Source organism: Pocillopora verrucosa, chromosome 3 (genome assembly GCF_036669915.1).
Source record: "Pocillopora verrucosa isolate sample1 chromosome 3, ASM3666991v2, whole genome shotgun sequence".
In the NCBI taxonomy this organism is placed as follows: Eukaryota; Metazoa; Cnidaria; class Anthozoa; order Scleractinia; family Pocilloporidae; genus Pocillopora; species Pocillopora verrucosa.
This window is the reverse complement of record NC_089314.1, coordinates 17,117,679-17,129,721: the sequence shown is the minus strand read 5'-3', so window position 1 is coordinate 17,129,721 and position 12,043 is coordinate 17,117,679. Positions and strand designations below refer to the sequence as shown.

Below are 12,043 nucleotides of genomic sequence, written 5' to 3'. Positions count from 1 at the left end.
GGGCCTTCATGACAACATCGGGCGAGCTCGGATTTCGTCATCAGAAATCTACCCGAGATGACCTCTGGTGTTTTAACATCCTCCTTTCGACAGATTTCGTGGAGGTGTCACTATGTTGTAGTTGTAATCGGCCATCCGTGAAAAGGAGGCATCGCAACAATTTTTTGGAGTCTGTAATATAGGTAAGCAACGGAAAAAAATGCAAATATCTTGACGCTAATACGAAGTCATGAGCGAAAACGAAGCACGTGTTCGTTTCTACTCTGTTTTGCGGGTCTAATATGCTAAATAGGGCCTTCATCACGAAGACAACATCGGGCGAGCTCGGATTTCGTAATCGGAAATCTACCCGTGATGACCTCCTTCTGACGGATGTCGGAGTACGCTTTCCGTGTAAATTCGGCTTTTCTATAATACAATTTGTCAAGTCATGACAGGTGTTCGCAAATTATTGACAAAGGTAATGGATTTGTGACAGTAGTATTAGGTATCTGAACACGTACTGAACGTGCTTCGATTAAACATCTGTAAAACCCTAAGCGAAAAAGTTTAAACTGAGCAGAGGACGGCTATTCGCTTGAACAGCACAACATATCGTTCATTCTGATGTTGCCTAATTTAAAGCAAAAAATTTCGCAAAAAATTTCGCAAAAAATTCATTTCATTAAAATCACGCATTCAGCTGGCGATATTTCGTATTTTCACTGAGAATGCCAGCAAAATAATAAAAGAATCAAAAGTGAGTGACATGCGATAAAAAACTTAATAAGACCTCACGATAAAATTTTTCGAAAAAAAACATTCGATATATTTTTACTTACTGCATTGAAACCTTATCGCATTCGAAAACAGCTTTAAATACAGAGTTATAATATGGGGAAATTATTGCATTAAGACAAACAATCGAGGGGATATTTACACCAACGAGGGCAGCAGTGACGCTGCCAGCTTAGATTATTGTTGTTTGTTTTCATGCTCTACGCACACTTGAATAACAGTTTGTACTTAGACAACAACAAATAAGTATTGGCAAGGCTGGTTGGCAAGGCATCGTTTGACAGCGTATGCTGATCACGAAATTATAAACTCCTCAATGTTCTTACTCACGTATAATTACATCACGTCATAAAGTTACTACTACTGAACAAAATTACCCGATAACAGAGCTGCTAAAAATGGTTACTAGAAAACATGGTTTCATTCTGTGTCTAGTTACAACTGATGGTTTTAATCCGGTTTAAAAACATCAAAAAGTTACAGAAATTAAAAAATAACCAGTTCCTCTTTCGCGATTCTCTTAAATAAACACATACAAATAAGATTTCCCTGATCAGTTCTTCGGTATTCTTCGACATTGAAGTTCCAAGACGGTGTTTTCAAAGATGTCCGGCAATCCTGCATTTTTGACTTCATCGAGGGCAATAGGTATGTGATCTGTTTCCTTTGTCGGAAATTTTCCCGACAAAATAAGGTGTGCAATGGAACAACCAATTTTATTTTTTTGAATATTGCAGTATTTCGTGTTTAATAGTTTTCGGGAATAAGGTTCCATTTTCTTTTAATTTTCACGTTTACGCTTTTCTTTGATATTTTATTCAACCCTGACCACAGGCAGCCCAAGCTCCAGCCGTGAGATGATCATCCTGCGAAGTAACACTCATGGCGAAATTATGGGAGTTTGAATGTGAATAGTTACGACCGCTTTTAGGAATAAAAAAATACAGTCAAATTTTCAATAAAAATACCTCACCTTTCTTTCATAGTGCAATTCTTGCGAGTTATCCATTTCTAGGTTTACCACATAAGAGAAGCCCTAAAAATGGATAACTCGCTATTATGGGTTCTTTTCAACATAGTAAGCGTTCAGATAATAAGCAATGCACTGTGAAAGTAAGGTGAGGTATTTTTATTGAGAATTTGACTGTATTTTTTTATTCCTTAGAGCGGTCGTAAATATTCGCCGACAAACTCTTAAAATTTCGCCATGACTCCTACTTCGCAAGAAGATCATCTCACTGCTGGAGTTTGGGCTACCTGTGCCCTGACTGATCGTCACTTTACAGTGCTCGAAACTGCTCCATAAAGAACTCAAGCTTTGTTGTTTTCCGCCCAAATTCAAATTAGTAGTCGAAAATATTCCCTTTTACGTATCATAAATTAGTATTGGTGATATTTTTCATTTACACCGGTGAGTTTTCATTTAGTCAGAGTGACATGATTTAATGCACGAATGAGTCTACCGACTCATAATTGTCCCAGGAGACTATGTTCGCTCGTACGCTCCAGATCTAAAACGTGTTTTTAAGCCCACTGCACTGTTTAGACGATGACAGCTCTTGCGCAACAATAAAAGTTTTGAGTCATTATTTTTCATTAACAGATCCCATTGCTCCTCCCATGCCTCGTGCTATCAACACTTTATAGAGACATGGCAGCAAAATTAACGCACAGACAGATACCGGGTGTCAGCATGGACAATGGCTGGATTTATCATTGGACAGCGAGCGAAAAGGCTTGTCACTACGTTTACAGAATTCCCTTGACTTTTCTTCAGAGAACTCAAACTTGCGTTTTTCTCGAGAGTTCCTTGATTTCATACTGTTTTTATCTGCTTTAATTTTCCACTTCAATTTTATTTACTTAAAAGAGGCTACCTCGTCAAGGCAGCCAATAAAACGTAGCTTCACCGAAAAAAAAGACAACAACCATTTAATTAAAATACCGCATTGGTGCCAAATTAAAGTGAAGCCACCGGAGGGAAAAATAAGCAAAAGTTTGCTAAATGTTACACTTTGCACAACTTCTGCCAGCGATCACCAGCAAGCAAAGAGCTATATTACTTTGAATATACTAATTTCGTTTCAAGTCCGGTCATTTTCACGTCAAAGATCTTTGAAATTGTGTCACAAGAAGATATTCATGTGTCAACGGTAGCCGACAAACATTTTTTTCTTGTCGCTGTTGTTTTCTTTAGTCATTCAAAAGTGTCAAGTTCACATACGTTGATGATAGTAAAAGAATTACAAGCAATTTACTGTCCATGATTTTCTTTTTAGAACAGCTGCCTGGCTCAGTTCGTGCGATTAAAGACGCTTATTTTTTCTTTTACGTTCACTGGAAGTCAAAGCCTAAAATATCCTTACCCGTCTCAAAGCTTAACTCACTTAGCAGTGATCGCAAAAATGAGACTATAGTAAAACTGGGGAGCGAAATTTGGAATATGATCGATAAGTCAGTGCAATATATCTTTTCGACCCCAGTTAAACTGGTCACAGTCCAATTTTTCCATCAGTGTAGAGAAGATCAGACGGAAAATCTCCTCCCTCCGCTTCATAAGTCGAGTCAAATACACTTAGGGTAGCGTGTCATATGAGCACTATGATTGACAAACATGCATATTATAAACTTAAGGCAACAAAACGAAGACTGCACCATTCCGGCAAATTTATTTTGGTTATCTCCAATTGGTGGTAGATAGCTGCTCCAAAACATAGCAATTAAAATTGAATGCTGACGTGAATTCAAAATAGACAGTTGCACGCCGCATCGAAGCAGTTAAAATGAATTCATCTTGTTCAAATTTTGCAAATATGGATATTCATCACTTTTCAAATCAAGCAATATACATCCGCACTACTTAACTTTTAGGCGAGAAGCGTTGACTCAGTAATAGTTTTGGGTAGATTTCGCTCACAAGTATCCTAAGTCTTCTCTACTATCTAATTATTTCTCAACCGACGAATTCATAAACTTTAAAGAAACTGAGGAGAAATCGAAAAAAAATATAATTATATAGCTGACTATATTAATTTGCATTTTAAAGTAAGCAATATATTTTCTTTTATTTCGTTCCTGATCTTAGCTCAAACAATCACCTCTCGGCGTCTTCTTCTATCTCAGAGAGCAGATTTTAAACTTAAATGACACCGGTATATGTCTCTACAATTTTCCAAAAACGTATTGTTCTTGTAAAACCGAGGCCCGTTTATTTGTCACGATCAGTTTCAAAATTTTAAATTCATTTATGAAGATTATCAGAAATATCGGAAAACTGTTTTTGTGCTGAGTTTAATGCGCTCTGATACTATCCAAGAGAAAGAGAATTTGTATAGGGTTTTGGAAAAATAGTCTCATATATTTCTATGATTAAAACGATCGGAAACTTTAGGAAATACGCATATTTCTTTCAGCTCAAGGTGAATCAATAGAGAAGATTTACCGTCACTTCGAGTTTTCGATGTTGGACAGCGCCAAATTTCCTAGCGACATTTGTTACAGGCTCTTGAACTAAATCTTGCATGAGATATCGCGTGACAACATATTGAACCTTTAAAATTTCGGAAAGCGAAAAGATTCAAGTAAAAAAAGGGGAAACATATGTATTTGATTGTGTTTCTTTCGAGAATTTAGGGCAGTAGACAAAATTCAACTGCAGGCGACATTTCGCTTATTTCGGTGTTACGGTGATTTGACTTTAAAGAACATCAACACAGAAGGCATTTCGACTGTTCTATGAATAAATTGAAAGAGTCGATAAGACTTTATGAAAGGAGCGTTTCACAGGCGTAGAATTCTGGTGCACTGAGCAGTTCCTTCATCTAAATTAATGTATATCATACACGCGTTTGCCGGGTTATTCTCCCAATAATGTTACATTTCATCCCTAGCTGAAATTTCACTGGTGACTTAAATTGCAATAATTTCTGGTCAAAATTAACTCTGCAAAAGAGCGAAAATGGGGAAAAAGCTAATCTTTAAGATATGAATCCCACCTCCTGTCACAGCCAGTTCGCTCACTTTGAATAAAAGTGAACGAAATTAAGCTGCTTGCCGCCTTCACGGTATAGTTAATATGAAAGCCCTGCTGGCTAATACAATTTATATCATCGGATGCTAAAAGTGGAAATTAAAGATAAAAACCAAAGTTATCTGCGGCTAAAACACAGAGTATAATTTTGCTCTATTTATACGATTTGCAGCCTTCCTTTCCGAACGAAACGCTTCTGCTTGCTGACGAAATTTTTCAAATAAGTCGCTGCTTGCGGTCGTCAAAAATGAGTTCGTGCGTTCTGAAAAATACTCTGTTCTGCATAATAATAGCCGTACCTGTTCTCAAATACAGCAAAAGGAGAACTCCTTGAAGCTGTAAGAGAAGTAGAGAATAAAAAATCGTAAAAACAAAGCTAAATAAAAGGATATATTTCAGAAGTGAAATATCGAGCGTTGATGTAATTGAGCGATTTAGCGTTACCTTTAAGAGCGCTTGGCAAAACGGCCTAAGTCTCTCCTTTCTAACCATCTCCTCGCTTCTCAGCCAGCTACACGACTTGTAAATTTATAGAAAAGCCTTTCTCTGTGAAAATGACAATATTTTTCCCAAAAGTGGGTGAGTACTTAAATTTAAGCCTGCGATCCTGCAAGCCGGGTCGTCACAAATAGGACAAAATGAGCCTCGGTTGATGGGACAAACAAATTATGGCCAGCTGCTTGTGAAGAGGAAAGTAAAACAATCCAGCGAATATTTTTTAATTATTCATTAATCTCAGTCATCGGAAGACGACTGTCAGTGAATGGCACTCAGCTCTTTCTATGGCAAATCATGCTCCTAAAAGAAAAGTCATTCTCAGAGTCAACATTTATTCCAGCTTCATGGTTTATTAATTAAATTTGGATAAATTTCCATACTTAGAAAAACTGGAGCTGCTAATCTTTTATTTTCTTATTTCGTTTAGGAAAATTTAAAACTAGAATACAGGATTTATAACAAGTGGCAAAGTTTGAACGAGGGACTTCAATCAAAGATACGAATTAAACATTCATTGTGCTTCGCAATGATACAAAAGAGGAAAAGAATCCTCGTTCAATTATTATCCCGGAGTCTTGTAGCGCAACTGAACGGAGGTTATTACGGTTTGATTTTTGCCAATCAAAAGTAAACTTACTGACCAGGGAAAGTTAACTGACTGACAGCATGCAAACAAATAGCATTTTCTGTCCCAACTTGTGAGTGGCGCACGGGTGATAGGGTTAATGAAAAGTTGATCTTAGCTGTGAAAACTGAGCAACTCTCGACGTGAAACGCAGCTGTGCAAAGGAAGAACCGGGAAAGAAGTATAATCTCTCTTAGAGAACAGAGTAAAAACTGTAACGACAACATGATTTGTGGAAAATTGAACACCAATTTACTTCTGTACAATCGGAGTAGATTATTTCACTCTACAAGAACTGTCTTCTTCTAACATTGTATTAAAATTTTGTGGGAATCTATAGTAGTAAATACCGAGTTCGTTTCACGACGGTGAACAAGGATGTTTTTGCATATAATGCGTGTAACATCCACCGCAGGTCAAGCTGGAAAAGCGAGAAAGAAGTTATGGCTTATAACTGATATGTAGGATCAATTCCTTTAAGGAGATACACGCTAGAAATCTGATGGACTAAAATATTTGCTCAAGAGCACAACTTATCAGTCTCAAGGGTAGGGTCACCGGGGTTTTATTTATCCATATTCAATTTACTAACTGTTACGGACTTGTTTGCCATGCTCTTTTTTCGTTGTTGTTCCAGATGGTCGAAAGAGTCGTCGTAACTGTATCGTGTAAGAATAAAACACATTTCATTTGTTGGACCTCGGTTCCCAGTAAAATCGAAAATATGGCGCATGAATACAAAAGCTCCGACCGAGTAAAACACGGGAATACAAAAATAAACAAGTCAAAATACTGTAAGTTTTTATTAATTTAGATGCTTACTAACCGAATATCAAACTTGAAAATCAGTTGCAGAATCTATATTTTGTTTCGTTTTGTTTTGTTTTGTTTTTTGAAGTGCATGTTACAGATATCTGCGTAGCTTACAGGCGAAAGCTTCAACGTTTGGAATAAGAAGCTCCACTCTGACTTGCCTTTGACTGGAATCGTGCCTTAAAAATCAATGTTGATGGTAGATTCATAAGCTTGATTATAAATAAAAATAAATCAGCAACAGTACATTACGACATGTGTCCACCGATTTCTGCCCATTAATAGGACTTTTCGTTTTAGTAGCTAACGATCCTCTCAGCACCTAATCATTTTAGGAGAAAGCAAACCTCGAAATCAGTAAACGACTTAGCAGGTTTACTTCTTGCATTAGCGTAGTTTGGTAGTTTTGGTAGCTTGGTATCCCTGTTCCCATTTTCGACCAGGCGTTCCTACAACTAGAACTCATTCCTCCTCCATCATAAGATTATACCGGCTTCCGTTACATCTGCTGAGTGTCGTTGAGTGATGTAGATCAGTTGTGGCATAAGTGACCTTTTGATAATGCTGGCAAGCTCAATCGAAATCGCCAGTTTGTCATCAGCCGTGATCATAATTCTTCTTTGTGCTCTCTTGTTTTAACTCAAGGAAGGACTTTGTCAAAATGGCAGCGGCTGCGTCGGCAACTAGTGTTTCAGCACGTCTCACTCGAGTCTTCAATGAAGAATTGTCTTGTCCTGTTTGTCTGGAAGAACTCAAAGAACCAAAATGTCTTCCTAGCTCACAGGCGGCCCAAGCTCCAGCTGTGAGATGATCATCTTGCGCAATAACAGTCATGGCGGAATTATAAGAGTTTGTATGGGAATATTTACGACCGCTCTAAGGTATAAAATAATACGTCAAATTCTCAAAAAAAATACCTCACCTTACTTTCACAGCGTATCGCTTGTTATATGACCGCTTACTTTGATGAAAAGAACGCATCTTAGCGAGTTGTCCATTTCGAGGTTTTCAACGTTCATAAGAAAAACCCAAGGCTGAACACTCCATTTCCGAACGCCTGATCCGAGAAGCGAAAAATCCAAGCTCAAAATGACCGGGCGCCCACAAATCCAACGCAGAATCCAAGCACATATACTGTAGTTTCATTCCAATTCACTAAAAACTCAATCTTCCCCGTGCAACCGACACTAAGTCGCAGTTTGCTTCAAAAATTTCCAGTTTAGAGGTTTCTAACAGCCCGCGGCCACATCAACCTTGACACACGACCGTTGAAAACCAGCTCGGTAACCCTACCTCCTTTTCAAACTGAGCTTTGCCGGGGACCATACCGTCACTTATCGTCAATAAATTGTTTTAGAACCACGGGTCCCCTCAGTAGAAATCGATCAAGAGGCTATTGTTTCGATCGGCCAATCGAATTCGCCTCCGGAAATGTTTACAAATTCAAAATAATTTACAGGCATAGTTGCAAACCGCACAGCTGATCTCGTAAATCTCGATAATTTCCTTTCAATTTCAAAAGAAAAAATGTCCTCGGTAAAAAAATAGTCTATTCCACGGTTGCAGCAGGGACATAATCAATTCGAACTCGTATCTGAAATGGAAATCGTGGTAAGTATTGTTGCTGGATATCCGTGCGGACGAAACGAAATAACAGTTGTCTTGTTAGCAACATTAAACTAAGTATGTCCAGATAGAGCTAAATTGAATACTGGAACTAATCCTTCCAATATTTTCCTCTGACTCCGAAAATAATCACATTGGCCGATTGGCCGATCGAAACAATAGTCTCTTGATCGATTTCTACTGAGGGGACCCGTGGTTCTAAAACAATTTATAGACGATAACTGACGGTATGGTCCCCGGCGAGGCTCAGTTCGAAAAGGAGGTAGGGTTACCGAGCTGGTTTTCAACGGTCGTGTGTCAAGGTTGATGTGGCCGCGGGCTGTTAGAAACCTCTAAACCGGAAATTTTTGAAGCAAACTGCCGCTTAGTGTCGGTTGCAAGGGGAAGAATGAGTTTTTAGTGAATTTTAATGAAACTACAGTGTATGTGCTTGGATTCTGCGTTGGATTTGTGGGCGCCCGTTCATTTTGAGCTTGGATTTTTCGCTTCTCGGATCAGGCGTTCGGAAATGGAGTGTTCAGCCTTGGGCTTTTCTTATGTACGTTGAAAACCTCGAAATAAACAACTCGCTTAAATGGGCTCTTTTTATCAAAGTAAGCGGTCAGATAACAAGCGACACACTGTGGAAGTAAGGTGAGGTTTTTTTTTTTGAGAATTTGACGTATTTTTTATTCCTTAGAGCGGTCGTAAATATGCCCATACAAACTCTTATAATTCTGCCATGACTGTTATTGCGCAAGATGATCATCTCACAGCTGGAGCTTGGGCCGCCTGTGCCTAGCTGTGCTCATAATGTCTGCAAAGCTTGCCTGGAGAACATGGCTCGTATGAATCCTGAAATTATCCGTTGCCCGACATGTAGGAGAGTTTCACAAGTTCCTCCCGGAGGTGTAAATGATCTTCCAACAAACAATGTCCTACTAAAATTCTTGGAGATAACTCCAGGCAGACAACAACGATTGGAAATTCAGAGATCCGTGGACAATAGCAAGCCCGTAATCAACGAAATGCAGACAAGGATAACAATTCTAGACCAAGCTTTAGATATCTTAGAAACTGATTGGAAGAAAGCCAAAGAAGATATTCATTTAACCGCCAACATTGTGGTAGAGATGGTTCGAAACCAGGAGAGCAGTCTTTGCGAGGATATTGAAGATTTTTACGGGAAGAAGCACAAGATGCTACAGAATCAGAGACAGAACTTGAGCAGTTTACTAGCAAGTTCTTCCGCTTGTCTTGAGACAGCTGAAGGAATTCTTCTGAAAGGAGATGTTGACGAATTGACTGAGATGGCAGATGTTCTCACCCAACAACTGAAAGAAGTAAGCCAGATGAATTTTGAAGATGCTGGAGAGCTTAAACAGAAATGTAAGGAACAGCTAGAGTTTCACCCAAACCACGAGTTACAAATCAACCTCGAAAAACAATGCATTGGTGTGGTGCGGAGAAAAATGAGTGATAAAATTCCTACCAGCCCCTTAGGTGTCTCTGACATCAGCTCTATCGGTAAGGTCATTAAGAAAATTGGACGGAAGGGTTCTAGGAGGGGTAAGTTCAAAAATCCTGGGGGCATTGCTTCAAATGCACATGGAGAACTGGCTGTGGCTGATTATTTTAACAACAGAGTGGAAGTATTTGATGAAACAGGAAAGTTCTTGTTCACATTTGGCAAAAAAGGGGATGGCGAGGGTCAATTTTTGGGTCCAACTGGGATAGCATACACCAGAAGTAACAAAATCCTTGTTATGGACAGCAGGAATTTTAGAGTACAAGTGTTTGACAAAAGTGGCCATTTCCTTGCAACTTTTGGCAAGAAAGGCTTCAATCAGGGAGAATTTGGATGGGCAGAGGGTATTGCAGTTGATGAAAATGACAATGTGATTGTCACAGATACAGAGAACAATCGTGTTCAGATATTTTTGCTGGATGGAACATTTGTTCATCAGTTTGGTGGGCATGGCCCTGAAGGCTTTGACACACCGTTGGGCACTGTCTACCACAAGGAAGAGTTCTACACATCGGATAAAGGTAACAACTGTGTAAAAGTATTTGATCGCAATGGTGTTTATGTTCGACAGTTTGGAAGGGTTGGACCTGGAACTGGTGAATTTAGGTGCCCAAGAGGAATTGCAGTGGATAGAGCAAATGATTGCATTCTGGTCTGTGACAGTGAAAACAACTGTGTCCATGTATTTAAACTGGATGGTACGTATGTTGTAAATTTTGAAACAAAGAAGACACCTGTCGGAATTGATCTACTGAAAGGAAAGAAGTTAGCTGTATCATCATATTATGGCCACTGTGTCCAGATTCTGTCATACAGATGATGGTGAATTATTTCTTACACTGGACTGTGAGGTGTGCCTCTTTATGAGCTTAGTTGCTTGAGGGAACCAAAAAACACAATACATGTAAACCCACAAGAAAAGCACTAATGTGTTACTCTTGCCCCAACTTTTCATGCAGCACCCTCATCTCTTTCTTCTTGCTCAACAGACTAAGCTTGGAGAGAGGTGATCCTTATAGGCTAATAATCTTTGTACAGGCCTCTTCATTTGAGCCCAGCAACAAGGTTGTTCTAATTAGCTAGGGAATTTCTAGCTTGGTAAAAGAGATGCTGTTACAAAAATTAAGATCTTGTCAGCTGGGCTACATGTAGCTTGCCTTTCCTAAGATCCCATCACAACTTCTAGAAAGGAAAGACTTGGGAGGCAAATTCTCTGATCTGTGTTTGCCTGGTTAATTAAGATTATTTGAAGGGACCCAAAGAAAAATTCTGCAAAAGTAATCAAAGAAAAAAATTTTGTCCTACTGTATTTTGCCTGTTTGAAGGATCAGTTATTTAAGGATCTGTTTATTTTTATTTTTATTTATGTCACTTTACAAGAACTGTAAGAACTGAAGGATCAGTTATTTTTATTTGTGTCACTTTACAAGAACTGTATAAATGACAGCACTAAACAGCCAAAAGTGAGAAAAATGTTAAATCCCTACTTTCCTACTAGTGTATAGAGACAAAGACAGTTTTTCTCTTTAAACTCAGTCTGATACTTGCATGACTGGCATTTTGTTTATGCATGGATAAATTTGTTTTGTATATTTATATTTGAAGTAGCAGTAGATTATTTGGTGAAAAATAAGAGTCTTAGAGACATTTCAACTATGAATGGGTGAATGTGAGGTTAATGAAAGAAAAATATGCTTTTTAGTTGGGTTGGATCATCATCTCTGTAGTTTGCATGTAAATTTTAAAGGTGCAGTAATAAGATACATTCTGCACCAAGAGGCTTGAAATTGATATAATTTAAATGTATTCATATCAGGATATTCTGTAGTTTTTAAACAGGGTTTTTCCAAATTTTAGGTTTTAGCTTCTTTTTTGTTTTGGTATAAGAGACAGTAATCTGCAATGCTATAATAGCAAAGGAAATTATCTAGTTTGCCAATATGGCATTCTTTTGCTGCTCAAGCCAAAAAAATATATCCAGTAAAAATATAATGGTAAATAATTGTAGGCAAAAAAATCACAAATTCAGGGATAGTTATTAAGATTCTTTATTTTGATTTAGAAACTTGGTATTGTGTTACATTTTAGGAGGACAAACAAACTATGCTTCAAATACTTAATAATTATGTTGTTTCAATAAAATACCTTAAAAAAGAATATCTACAGA

At 38.2% G+C, this 12,043-nt stretch overlaps 2 protein-coding genes across 4 annotated transcripts in view; one reads left to right on the top strand and one right to left on the bottom strand.

Annotated features, from left to right (window-relative positions):
* Nucleotides 1-5,484, bottom strand: part of LOC131775421 (uncharacterized) — a 46,011-nt gene extending 40,527 nt beyond the window's left edge. For all 3 annotated transcript variants that reach the window (XM_066163746.1, XM_066163747.1, XM_066163748.1), the window contains exons 1-2: nucleotides 5,252-5,484; nucleotides 5,107-5,143 (exon numbers count right to left, since the gene is read on the bottom strand). In XM_066163746.1, coding sequence (XP_066019843.1) covers nucleotides 5,107-5,143; nucleotides 5,252-5,299 — 85 coding nt within the window. In that variant the 5' untranslated portion in view covers nucleotides 5,300-5,484. The remainder of the gene's footprint in view (nucleotides 1-5,106; nucleotides 5,144-5,251) is intronic.
* Nucleotides 5,485-7,386: 1,902 nt separating this feature from the next.
* On the top strand, nucleotides 7,387-12,033 carry LOC131775423 (tripartite motif-containing protein 2). Its single transcript, XM_066163938.1, has 2 exons — nucleotides 7,387-7,516; nucleotides 9,147-12,033. The coding sequence occupies exons 1-2, from the start codon at nucleotides 7,405-7,407 to the stop codon at nucleotides 10,694-10,696; spliced, it is 1,662 nt and encodes a 553-aa protein (XP_066020035.1). The 5' UTR covers nucleotides 7,387-7,404; the 3' UTR covers nucleotides 10,697-12,033.
* The last annotated feature ends 10 nt before the right edge of the window (nucleotides 12,034-12,043 follow it).

Excerpts from the sequence above, each read along its gene's own strand:
- LOC131775423 (XM_066163938.1), top strand. The coding sequence starts at position 7,405 with ATGGCAGCGGCTGCGTCGGCAACTAGTGTTTCAGCACGTCTCACTCGA. Across the intron at positions 7,517-9,146 it reads CAAAGAACCAAAATGTCTTC|CTAGCTGTGCTCATAATGTC; the intron begins CTAGCTCACAGG and ends GGCCGCCTGTGC.